At 42.8% G+C, this 13,541-nt stretch overlaps 1 protein-coding gene across 3 annotated transcripts; it reads right to left on the bottom strand.

The window, feature by feature from the left end:
* Nucleotides 1–1,092: 1,092 nt before the first annotated feature.
* Nucleotides 1,093–12,739, bottom strand: LOC126475192 (cuticle protein 38-like). 3 transcript variants are annotated; one of them, XM_050102835.1, is made up of 2 exons: nucleotides 12,619–12,739; nucleotides 1,093–1,411 (listed from the first exon to the last, which is right to left on the bottom strand). In XM_050102835.1, exons 1-2 carry the CDS (start codon nucleotides 12,628–12,630, stop codon nucleotides 1,169–1,171), a joined length of 255 nt encoding a protein of 84 aa, XP_049958792.1. In that variant the 5' UTR covers nucleotides 12,631–12,739; the 3' UTR covers nucleotides 1,093–1,168. The 3 variants fall into 3 exon arrangements, with proteins under 3 accessions (XP_049958792.1, XP_049958793.1, XP_049958794.1); XM_050102836.1 differs by lacking the exon at nucleotides 12,619–12,739 and adding an exon at nucleotides 2,511–2,606; XM_050102837.1 differs by lacking the exon at nucleotides 1,093–1,411 and adding an exon at nucleotides 10,852–11,161 and having other exon boundaries at nucleotides 12,619–12,671.
* Between the last annotated feature and the right edge of the window lie 802 nt (nucleotides 12,740–13,541).

The following is a 13,541-nucleotide window of genomic DNA, read 5'->3' as shown; positions in this document are numbered from 1 at the left end:
GTATTGGTGTTTAATAATGCACGTGTTTTGTATGAGATTTGCTGTAACAGTCGTGTAGTGATGAATGTAATAAAATTTAACGTCTACATCCGTCCTTTCGATGTTATTTATTATATGACTACCAATTTTGGTGATTCAGTACCCTATCTTCAGGCCTTAACTGCCACCTAGGGGTTCAACTCCAGTCGTGGCTAACAACCATAATTTCATCAGCTCACAGATGTTGGCTACTAATGGAATCGTGTATAAGACTGGAGTTAACCCTTTCAGAGTGAATAAAGGACGGAAGATTGTGTTCTGAATCAAGAAACTGGTCGCCATATAATAAATAACATCGAAAGAACGATGATAGGTGTTCAGTTTCGTACATGAGTGAACGACCGTAGTACTTCAGAACTTCAGACCTTCAGCTAGAAGGATAGATATACAAAAAATATAATGACGAAGGACCCAGATACAGCTTAAAATTAGAAAATGAAACAAAACTACAGCTAGATCTCGAATCGAACTCTCTAATTGGATTATTGCAACTCAATAGACGTCATAAAACTTAGTGATAGTTGAATTCATATTACCTGCATCTGCCTTCGGGATTTAGGGTAAATCACGTGAGAGGTGCATGGCCAGAGGGGATTAGAAATGCTCCTCTCACGTATACGAGTGCAGTGTCTTACCACTCCGCACCTCGCTTGGTATTAGGATATGAGCACTGTTGATCAGTTAAAAGTATTTAATCAGCACTTTCCAAGTACTAGATGATACTGAGGACTAACATAGATTAAACCTTTCCATACGGCAAAACGCTTGCGCTGTACCAGATTTCCCTGAATTATGAAGCAATTCCTGTGAAATGTATATGATATAGCATGCGAAAGTGATATTGCAAGGCCTGTAGTTTAGGTAGTCACAGTTATATATTCTGAGTCAGGTGAGGGATGAGTTGACTTAGCGATTCAGCCTCAGAGTTGATTATCTCTGAAAGTGATAGCTCACGTGATCTTGTTGTAAAATTAGACTACAACGCATATATTTTCCCTGAATCCCAGAAGGACGATATTTGGGAGAAATTGTGAAGAAAGAACACAAAATAAATTAGACTTGTTTGGTTATATATTTCGTATTATTTACGTATTTACAAATGGTTCTACGTCTGCAGTAATCCTGTCGATCAGTGGATCTTGAGGATAGGAGCCGCAGCTGCGTAGGGCAGAGGAGCGGCGATGGCGGGGGCGGCGACAGCCAGAGGGGCGGCTCGCAGAGCGGGGGCCACGGCCAAGGCGGGGGCGGCGATGGCGGGGGCGGCGTAGGCCACGGGGGCGGCGATGGCGGGGGCGGCGACGGCCGCTGGCGCCACGGCCACGCCTCCCAGGTAGCCGGCCGACACGGCGGCGAACAGCAGGGGCAGGATCACCTGTAAGCACACAGCACGCGTCTCACGTCGCTGTGTTCCAACATCACTCCGAAGCTCTCAGATGGCTCACTCATGCGTGAGGTTTACGTTTTCTTCCTTCCCTAAATTGCTAAGTCTAAAGTAACGATGGCTCCTATGCTGTTGACTCTTCCAGTTTCGTTTCGCATCCTTGTCCTACGCGGGTAAACTGTTTTGTCTTTACTGATGTCAACCTCAGCGTAACGTTAAATATAATTCTTACATCTCGTATGAGCGGCAGGCTTCATTGTTTCGAAACATTTGTAACAATGTTTTATTTTTCGCTCTGGAAGGCAGTGACATGTAAGCACAGAAACATAATGACATAGACAAAATTTTCAGAGAAATATTCAAAATCTAGTGAATTTGTACATTTAAGGTAACATCAAGTTACACACGCGGTTTCTGTTTAACTCCCCATGTTCTCTGCAACGAACTGTTGCAAATTGAAACTCGAGTTTCGTGAACGTTTGCTTCAAAACTAGTCTTTATGCAGTGCAGTGTTCAATAAGTGTAACGCTTGGAGGTTAGAATTTTCCTAGTGGAAGAAAATGTATGCTAAGTCGAGGTTTTTCTGGTGTGTGACCATGTCATCGTAAAATTTTGTCAATCAACGTTTCCGCCTTTGTTGTAACATCTGCCGAAAAATTAAGTTATAAAACCCCTTGGCGACTCAGTCACACACTCGGAACACAGTGACCACAACCACGATCGCTGAAGCCCAGTTTCGGACAAAAATGTGTTCCTGGATGAGGAGAAAAGCAATCGCCGTTGAAAAAGGATTAGTTCGTTCTCATTTGTGAATTTGGCGCCCTTGAAATGGCCTTTCTGATATAAATAATATGAAAGTAGCGTAACTTAAACAACATATTTTACAATCAGGGAACAACATAAATAACTAACAATTCTCTGCTTGGTAATAATAGTTGTCGGTGTTATGTTGTTTAGTATTGTTGGTCGGTGTTATGTTGTTTAGTATTGTTGGCGATAAAGTATACGGCTATCAAAATCTCTAAGCGCAGCATGGAAGTGAAGTAAAGCGAATGAAGCCAGCTGGATACGACTTTCTCCGGCGACTCACCAGCTTGTACATGTTGCGTGTGTTGTGTCGGCGGTGCAGACTGTGCTGACCAGAGGAGGGTCCGGGTTTATATACCTGCAGAGCCACGCCCGGCGACCGTCCGCTCGGCCTTGCTTCTTGCAGTGGACCCTGGACAGCCGAGTCCGGCTGCTCTCCCATTGCCTGGACAGCTGCCGGTGACAGCATCACATTTGTTAATCGCATTAAAAGGCAATGTCGAATAGGGATTTCACGTATGGGATCTCCCAGGTCTTAAGCAAATGTGGTGTCTGTACATAAAAAATTTCATACGAGGTGTTGATGCAAGGTGCCCACAACACAACATGAATAGTGACGCCGAAGAAGTGTCATGGCCGGTCGTTGTGGCCGAGCGGTACTAGGCGCTACAGTCTGGAACCGCGAACCGCTATGGTCGCAGGTTCGAATCCTGCCTCGGGCATTGATGTGTGTGATGTCCTTAGGTTAGTTAGGTTTAAGTAGTTCTAAGTCTAGGGGACTGATGACCTCAGATGTTAAGTCCCATAGTGCTCAGAGCCACTTGAACCATTTCTTTGAAATAACTTGCTACCAATATAAATGTAGCATAAAATCATGCAGGAGGCAGGCAACCATTGTTACAGTAATCTGTAGTTCCGCATACAAGCTGACTCGTTCGCAATGGTGAGAGTCAAATATCGGCCAAGGAATAACTTTATTGCTCATATGGTGCGTTTCGGGCTACTAATCTGTGAATGTTCGTTTACGTACAATTGGAAACGTATACATACGTGCAGCAGTATTCCATGGACGCCTGATGATGGCTAATTCCGAAAAGCTTCATATGAGCAATAACGCCATTCCTTGACAGATGACTGACTGTTACTATTGAGACCCAGAAAGCCCTTATGCAGAACTACCGATTTATTTACTACTTTTTGATGAGCGAACTTCTCACCACTGTTTCTGCGTTATTTATTCTTACTTCTCAATTTCTTTCCCCATCAGTAGGTAGCTTTGAATTGTGATGGGTGAAACCCAATGTCTCAATGAATGCTCATTTATTATTGCGTTTTCTTGTCTCTTTTCTATGAAACGGTCACGTAATCCACGACGCATCATATCCTGAAAAACTTTTTGCTTTGACGAATGATGTTTTTAGTCTGTTTTCGAAGTGTAGTAACACAATGTTTCTCTTTATCTGTTGTAATTTTCAGGTGCGTTATCATATCAACTGCTAAGCTAGGACGACACAGACCAGGATGATCAACATTTCCATATTTTCCCTTGGTTATTTTGAACATATCTTATACGTATCAGCCCGATATCCTACTGGGAACTTCGTTAGTTTCCTTGGAGGTGATGGCCGATAAGATGAGCCGTTGCTCCCCTGGAAGTCCGCCACTGGTAACATTGCTTCATCTCTCAGCCACGACACTATCACTTCCTTCATCTGGTGCCTCCTCATCTAATGCTTCTTCATCTATTACAAGTGTAGTAAACTCTGCTATTACAGCGTCACCTTCTGTCAACTGTTTGGCCGAGCGGTTCTAGACGCTTCAGTCCGGAACCGCATTTCTGCTACGGTCGAAGGTTCGAATCCTGCTTCGGGCATGGATGTGTGCGATGTCCTTACGTTAGTTACGTTTAAATAGTTCTAAGTCTACGGGACTAATGACCTTAGATGTTAAGTCCTATAGTGCTTAGAGCCATTTGAATTTTTTCTGTCAACTGTTGCTTTCGTTGTTCACAAATAATACGCACTGTTGGTACATCTTCTGCAACAACAAAATATTGCGCCTTCAAGTTCGAGCATGGAACACTTACAAACTTTGTAAACATACTTCCAGACCTCAAAGATAATGTGATCTACTCTAATAACAAACACAGTCCAGAGGTCATCAGTCCCCTAGAACTTAGAACTACTTAAACCTAACTAACCTAAGGAAATCACACACATCCATGCCCGAGGCAGGATTCGAACCTACGACCGGAGCGGTCTCGCAGTTCCAGACTGAAGCGCCTAGAACCGCTCGGCCACTCCCGCCGGCTAAGACCTCACAAGCTAGTGCCCTAACTACGAGGTTTCACGGAGGCACATGGTGCCAATAAGACTGACCTATTATCTGCCCACCAAATTTAGCACAATGAATCGTATACCGCAATCATTGATAAATCGAAACAAATTTCCCTAAGAGAATGTTCACAACAGCTTCGTAAACAGCAATAGAATCGAAAACCAAGGTAACGCCAGGCCGACATGTTGTCACAGAACTTTCCATATTTCTTTTTGTCAAGAATTGTACTTCCATTACTGCCACACACTAAGATGGCAAAAACCAGAGGACACCTCCTAATATGGTGTCGGACCTCGTTTTTGCCCAGCGTAGCGCAGCAGGTCGACGTGGCATGGATACAAGAAGTCGTTGGAAGTCCCCTGTAGAAATATTGAGCCATGGTGCCTCCATAGCCACTCATAATTGTGAAAGATTTTCCGGGTCAGGATTTTGTGTACGAACTGACCTCTTGATCACGTCCCGTAAATGTTCAATTGGATTCGCGTCGGGTCGTCTGAGTAGCCAAACCATTCGCTCAAACAGTCCAGAATGTTTTTTAACCCAATCACGGACAGTTGTTGCCCAGTGACATGCCCCCCTGTCATCCACAAAATTTCCATCGTTGTTTGGGTATATGGCGGCCACGGATGGCTGTAAATGGTCTCCAAGTATCCGAATGTCCAGAGGACCCAGTTAATTCTCTGTAAATACAGACCACACCATTATGGAGCCACCATCAGCTTGCACAATGCCTTGTTGACAACTTGAATCTATGGCTGCGTGGGATCTGAGCCACACTCGAACCCTACCAGACCTTTCCCGTCGTCTAGGGTCCAATCGATATAGTGGTGTTAGCAGAGGCATTCGCGTTGGTCGTCAGCTGCCACAGACCGTTAACGCCAAATATCGCCTCGCTGTCCTAAGGCATACACTCGTCGTACATCCCACATTGATTTCTGCGGTTATTCCACACAGTGTTGCTTGTTTGTTAGCACTGACAACTTTGCGCCAACGCTGTTGCTCTCTGTCGTTAATTGAAGGCTGTCAGCCACTGCGTAGTCTGTGGTGAGAGGTAATGCCTGAGGTACGGTATTCTCGGCACACTCTTGACACTGTGGATCGCGGAATACTGTATACCCTAACGATATCCGAATTGGAATGTCGTATGCGTCTAGCTCCAACTACCATTCCGGGTTCAAGGTCTGTTAATTCCCATCGTGTGGCCATAATGACGTCGGGAACCTTCTGATGTGAATCACCTGAGTAAAAATCCAGCTCTGTCGAAAGACTGTCCTTTTGTATCTTTCATACGCGATACTACCTTCATCTGGACACGGACTTATAGCTATCCCACGACTTTTGCCAACTCAGTGTAAGATTGTAGAAACTGCAGAAAGTTCTCCGCCCACCGCCCCAAATCTCCCAATCTCAAAAGAGTATACAGTTTAACCACCCTGACTCGGAAATCTCTGATGTGACAAGCAGGTAGATTCTATGAACCAATTTCTTTTCTGTTTATATTGTGGTTTAATACGTCAACTACATCATTCAAGACCTCAGGAAGATAGTTTCTCAGTGACTTCCGACAATCACTCTGGTGAAGAGACAGGTCCTGTAATTCCAATATAACGGTGAGTGTATCGTTGTGCTGGGACTCACAAGCATTTATATTCAAGAGAGTTGGCGGTCAGCCATCTGGAAAACATAGCAGCTCTCGGGCAACAAGTTGTAAAGTTTCTAATAACTGTGGAAGCATTCAAACTGGATGGTAGCAATATAAGGTAGTATTGCAGCTCACAAGTTAGTAGGAAATCATAACTGACAATTTGAGACAAGTTTTCATGTAGTTTTTAATCACCTGAAACCTGAATATTGCGGCAGCCAAAAATGCGATAGTAGTTGAAACTGGCGCAGTTCGTTAAATACATGGACCGTAGAATTCCGACACCGCGGCACGGCGTTGGATAATTCGCTGACAGAGGTGAAGGCTGGCTTAAAAATTATTTGGCTCTTCTTTTTTTGGAAGATGCTGATATTTTCACGCTGTATTCTTCGAAATATGCACGTCACTGGAAAGCTGAAAGGTGTTGGTTGCTAAAATACTCTCTCTCACTATTCTATTTCCATGAAATTCTCTTGTGTCTTCTGTTATTTGTCGAGAACACTTTGACCATCTATTTGTGGTTGTAACGATCACCTTTTTGGTAAGTTTCCATCCAAGTTTAAAAAAGTGACACGTGTTGTGAAAGTTGCACACCACTTCCTTATGTGTATCAGTTGTACATCTGGCGGGTCAGTACTAGCAGTTTGTAGATATTCTGCATCCTGTGGTTGTTTGCAAGGGTTACTGAAGTCTACACCTACATACTCGTACATACTCCGCGAGCCACCGTACGTTGTGTGCCGGAGGGTACCTTGTACCACAAATAGTTGTTTCCTTTCCTGTTCCACTCGCAGATAGAGATAGGGAAAAACGACTATCTATATGAGTCTAGTTTCACGCATCTTGTCTTCGTGGTTCCTAAGCGAAGTGTATGTTGGCAGCAGTAGGATCGTTCTGCACTCAGCTTCAAATGCCGATTCTATAAACTTTCTCAGTATTGGAACTTCCTGGCAGATTAAAACTGTGTGCCGGACCGAGACTCGAAGTCAGGGCCTTTGCCTTTCGCGGGTAAGTGCTCTACCATCTGAGCTACCCAACCACGACTCACATCCCGTACTCACAGATTTACTTCCGCCAGTACCCCGTCTCCTACCTTCCAAACTTCACAGAAGCTCTCCTGTACCGGAGAGACCATCCCACCACAGAAAATGCCGTAATCCGTGATTTCGCTGCACAAATCGCCTGCTGTCACATGCGTGCACGCATCTCCTGCATGCTCGGTCCAGAGTACTTCGGTGTCATTACGTTTGAGTGTAAGTAGACTTATTTAGTGTCCATTTGCGGCATTATCCATGGTAAAACTCACATCAGTACTTTGAAAAGCGAGTGTATGAAGATTTAGTGCTCGATTTCTGGTGCCTTAGATCTTTCCATTACAAACAGGCGCGAACATTTCGTTTCACTTAACGAAGAGAAGAGAGTCAGGGATAATTAGCCGTTATAGCATCGCTAACTCCTGAGTGCGAATAGGAATATTAGAAAGCATTTCTACTTCGACAAGAAACATTTTTCAGATTACGTTAAACATCCACAGTCAAACATTTGATTCGTGATTTGAATGCAGGTGGACAACCTTCAAGAGAGTAGTACGAAACGCCTCAGACCGGCATGTTGTGAACAATATTGTGAGGGATCGAAAAGCTCGTAGAGCTGCCCCTATAACTGGTTTGTGGCGTATGTTGTAATGGTTTAACGAGACAGGCGTCAATGTTCGCGTTTCTACTAGCCGCGATTATTCAAAATCACCACCGAGCGAGGTGGCGCAGTGGTTAGCACACTGGACTCGCATTCGGGAGGACGACGGTTCAATCCCGTCTCCAGCCATCCTGATTTTAGGTTTTCCGTGATTTCCCTAAATCGTTTCAGGCAAACGCCGGGATGGTTCCTTTGAAAGGGCACGGCCGATTTCCTTCCCAATCCTTCCCTAACCCGAGCTTGCACTCCGTCTCTAATGACCTCGTTGTCGACGGGACGTTAAACACTAACCACGACCACCACCACATCAAAATCCCCAAACCCATTCCTAAAAAGCAAACAAACCTGCAACCATTTGCGCTGCTCTTCTTTGTATAATCTCCATACCTGACTTTTTTTTTGTACGAAGAATCCTTTCCATTGACGAATCGATGTACCCTGAAAATTATAAGTTTGCCTTTTCACTCACTTGCGACAGGGGCTTTCCGATCCTCTCACTTCAGTTTCGCACATTTTATTAGTCAATTATGTGATATGCCTTATTAATCTCTTAGTCAAAGCTCAATACATTAACTTTGTTACGTGTACAGCACTAAAATTCCTCACATTAAGCGCTAGTTACGGAAGTTTCAGCTATGATGGTACTTTGTCAAGCGAGTAGTCGCATGGTGGGCGCCACATCTTTGACAAATTAAAAAGAAAATATCGTTGCCAGGATACAACGTCTAATTTTATTCAGCTATACTGGTAGTTTGTCAAGCGAGTAGTCGCTTGGTGTACGCCACATCTTCGACAAATTAAAATGAAAACATCGTTTCCAGGATACAACATATAATTTTATCTAAGAACTCTATTACGCACTGGTGAGCAGTTTCGAATATGTACTCACTCCCACCTATAAGATGCATTGGATACACCATCATTGTGCTTTTTGTTTTATTGTGTTTACGGGGATGATACATCCACGTATCTTGGGCACTTGAGAATGGCTGCTTCTCCAAGGTAACTAGTAGTATTTAATAAAAATCTCATCTAAAACAAATGACAAATGTAAAGGTTGTCATTCACTACGACATTTATTGCATGACACGTTTTCAAATAAAAACATTGTCTCTGGAAAACCAATGAAACCACGTAATTCCATGTGTTAAGGTGTTACTACACAAGGTGAAACAAACAGTAGACACCACAGAGCGATTTCTTGCACAGTAACAGTTGAAAAAGACTAACAATAGTTCGTCGCATGCCCGCTATCGACAGGAAATACACGGTGAAGGAATTCAGTTTAGCAACATAGTAATCAGTTGTATGACAAATATCTTGATTAAATATCATAATGATATTTATCCTATAACTACAGTTATAACGTTTAATTTAGCAATCATTGTTTTAATACGTCAGAAATATCCATTAAGTGTGATAATGAGCTTCAAGTAAGCTATCTATCATAGGCAGAAATAACTACAAAACTTAACGTAGAGACGTTAAACACAGATACCACATTCAGTAAGAGCAGATCGTTTCAATATTTTACGCGCCGCCTTTAATGTCAGTGAAGCAGCTCTGATTACAACTTGGTTTCATATTTCACATACAGCAACAACATAGATCATAAAAAACAAATTTTCCTATTATTTAATTATTTTTTGCACGCTGAAGACGTATTATAATTTTTGTATGGTACAAACTGTCGGCATACGGACAACAGACGCAAACAATTTCACAGCCTTTCACGCTCAAGTTGCTAATCGGACTTATTTAGTTTCATAATCGAAAAAAGTTTATTTGCACAAATATCTCGATCGAAGTATTGTAGCACTTTTGCAATCTCATTGTGCAGATATGGAAAATCTATCTGAGGAAAGAAATATAGACATCCTGCACAGTTTTGTCGTTAAGAGATCTGTCATTAAAACTGGAATTACGATGAACAGGGGCGCTTTCAACAAGAGCTTGAAAACACACGTAAGATTGACAGTGTCTCCAAATTCCTTGTAAAACATTACTTGTAATTCCTTTAAGGCCACAGTAACGTCTTCACACGTCGCCTGAACGGCAATGAACTTAGGGAATTGTAATGTCTCTATTGGAATGTGTCCCTTCTACAACGCGAATTTCTTTTTAAATGCGACCCCATCAAACCAGAAAAAGTTATCTTGCAGTGTTTTACTGTGGACCGTGTGCAGTCAAGTCCACTTAAAATCCGAAGCTGCAATCCATTCCGGATGATTTAATTTTTGTTCCTAGAGTTTCATTTTCTTCATACATTATGCAAACAGCCACTGCATACATAATCTTCATACCACAAACAAAAAGCAAATAGTAAACAGGGCTGACACCACAGTTCTGCCGAACTAAGAGGTCTCGACGAACAGTGAAGTAATACCTGTGAAATGTACGAGTATCTGATACACGGTGCGGAAGTGGTTTTGCATGTCTGCAGTTTCGGTAATTAGAGTAAAATAATCTATATCTATGTTGTACTCTGTTCCTTCAGGTTCTGTTTTAGGTAACTAATTCTATGAAGAACAATTTTCCGCCTCAAAAAGACGTTTTCCTCCATCGGCAACACTTTCTGATGCATAGGTAAATGCCTGAGAGCGATTTGATTTTTTTTTTTTGGTTAAAATTTCTTGCGACCTCCAAATTGCAGTGTAAATATAATATAGTTTTTTAGTATTTGTCTGTATTCTGCTGTGGTGCGACGATTTTTCCAGATATGCAGACAAGTAGTGTCAATAATATTGATAAAATATTATTCTTGCTTTTCAAATGATTATCATCCATGCGACTGTAAGGTGAGAGATGAGTCAGCGGTTCAGCTTCAGAGTTAATCTTTGAAAGTGATAGCTCACAACTTATTGTTGAAACTTCACTACAGTGCGTATTCTTCCCTGAAACCCAGAACCATGTTTTTCAGGAGGTTTTGTAAAAAAGAACACAAAATAAATTAGATTTGTTTGGTTATGTATTTCGTATTATTTATGTATTTACAAATGGCAATACGCCTGCAGTAATCCTCTCGTTCAGTGGATCTTGAGGATCGGTGCCGCAGCTGCGTAGGGCAGAGGAGCGGCGATGGCGGGGGCGGCGACAGCCAGAGGGGCGGCGCGCAGAGCGGGGGCCACGGCCAAGGCGGGGGCGGCGGCGTAGGCCACGGGGGCGGCGTAGGCGACGGGGGCGGCGACGGCCGCTGGCGCCACGGCCACGCCTCCCAGGTAGCCGGCCGACACGGCGGCGAACAGCAGGGGCAGGATCACCTGTAAGCACACAGCACGCGTCTCACATCGTTGTGTTCCAAAATTGTTGTACAGTTGGCATTGCGAAAAAAAATTCCTGGAAATTAAGAAAATTGTGCGATACTAGGAAGCCTATGGTTATTTGTAAACTGCGTCCATTCTGTTATTAGAATAACTTCATAATTCCAGGAAAATTAGTTGCAAAGAACCTATTCACTTTGTGTTGCTGTGATACATAAAGGAATAATTTTGCTACCTCTGGAGTTCAAGGAGAAATTTGTGAGTGGTACAGACAAGTAGGATCACACATGAGCAAACGCAAATAAATCAATTGCCTGAATGTTTCGAGGCATTTGTAACAATGCCTTTATTTTTCACGTTTGGAGGAAATAGCTTGTAAACACCGTAACATAATGACAGACACAACTTTAAGAGAATTGATGCGAGATCTAGTGAATTTGAAGAAAGAAATGTGAGGCAATATCAGATTGCTAGTGCTCTTTCTGTTTAATTTTTCGTATCATTAGCAAGACTTATTACAAAATGAGAAACGAGTCAGGTGAGCGTTACCTTCAAGATTCATTTTTATGCAATTTGATAATCTGTTAATGTAAAATTGGTAAGCGAAAATTTTTCTAGATGAAGAAGATTTGTATTCAGTCAAGGTTTTCTCGGTATGTGACCACGTCGCCATGGATTTTTATCAATCACCGCTTCCGCCTTTGTTGCAACAGTGACCGAACAGTTACAGTTTGACTGTAAAGGTTGGTCAGAAAATGTGTGAAATGCTTGTAGGGGTGTTACAGGGCAGGTTGTACTGAGACATAAATGTTAAGAAAGAAATTCGATACGTTACGCCGTTTCCGATTTATTTAGCATCGAAGTTAGCCTATCAGATCGTCGCCCGCGTAAATTCAAGTTTCAGCTAACGAGACAAAGCACTCTTTGCGCAACACCGCCCCTGGCAGGCCGCTTGAATGCGAGCGCGCGACGCCCAGATTGGCTAACTTCTATGCTAAATAACTCCGAAACTGAGCAACGTATCGAATTTCTTTCTTAACATTTATGTCTCAGTACAACCTGCCCTGAAACATCCCTACAAGCATTTCATACATTTTCTGACCACCCTGTATATAGCAACGGTCGCTAAAGAGCACGTTCGCAAAAAAAGTATGTTCATGAAGCGGAAAAAAGAAAGCGCCATTAAAAAAGAAACTGTTCTATTTCATTTCTCAATTTGACAGTCCTCCAAGAGCCGTTATGACGCAAATAAGACCCAAGTAATCTAACTTATACAATGTATTTTACAATAGGGGACCAAAACATTTAACGAACATTTCACTGCTTGGTAGTAATAGGAGTTGTCGGCATTATGTTGATTAGTATTGCGATTCACGCGTACGCCTGCGACTATCTCTAATACGAAAGTGAATTAAAGCTAATGAAGCCTGTAGGAGACGAGGCTGCCTGCGACTCACCAGCTTGTACATGTTGCGTGTGTTGTGTCGGCGGCGCAGACTGTGCTGACCAGAGGAAGGCCCGGGTTTATATACCTGCAGAGCCACGCCCGGCGACCCTCCACACGACCTTGCCTCCTCCAGCGGACACTGGAGAGTCCGGTCCGGCGGCTCTCCAATTGTTTGCAGAGCTGCCGTAGACAGCATCTCACTTGTTAATCACATTAAAAGGCAGTGTCGGGTAGGGATTTCACGTACAGGATCTCCCAGGCCTTAAGCGTGTATGGTGTCCGTGCATTATAAATTTTAAACCAGTGGACATAAAAGTTGTACATAGGTTGGCGCCGATGAAAGGTGCCCACAACACAATATGAATAGTGGCCCCAAAAATGTGTCATGAAGTGATCTGACTGCACTGAAGAATAACGCGATACAGATGCTCACAATAAGCAAATGGTTGTATATGTAGCATACTATAAGTGTGGCATAAAATCATTCAGCAGGTAGACGACCATTGTTATAACAATCAGTAGTTCTGTATACAGGATGACTGGGTCGCAATGGTGAAAATCAAACATCAAGCAAGGAAAGATTTTATTACTAATATGGCGCGTTATGGAACATTGCGTAACAACTGCTGGTCCAAAGTTCTCCAGACGAAACTATCTCCGACAAACTGACAACAATCGATTTGATAATGTTTATGATTTGTACAACATGAGAAGCTGCTATCATCGAAGTGAATGTCGTGTTCAAGGCACAAGACCATGCTCCAATATCATCTACACGAGGCATCAATGCAAGTACGATTTCATTTAATTTGGCGAGGGAACAAATATAAATGATCGAAGCTTTGAAATTAAACTCTTGTTATTAAAGATAAAAGAGTACAGTTTCAGTACGTAGAACATCAAAATGAGTTTTATATGAACCACATGGTTCCT

This window comes from Schistocerca serialis, chromosome 4 (assembly GCF_023864345.2).
Source record: "Schistocerca serialis cubense isolate TAMUIC-IGC-003099 chromosome 4, iqSchSeri2.2, whole genome shotgun sequence".
Classification (NCBI taxonomy): domain Eukaryota; kingdom Metazoa; phylum Arthropoda; class Insecta; order Orthoptera; family Acrididae; genus Schistocerca; species Schistocerca serialis.
Note: the sequence above shows the minus strand (reverse complement) of the source record. Positions and strands in the feature narration are given on the sequence as shown.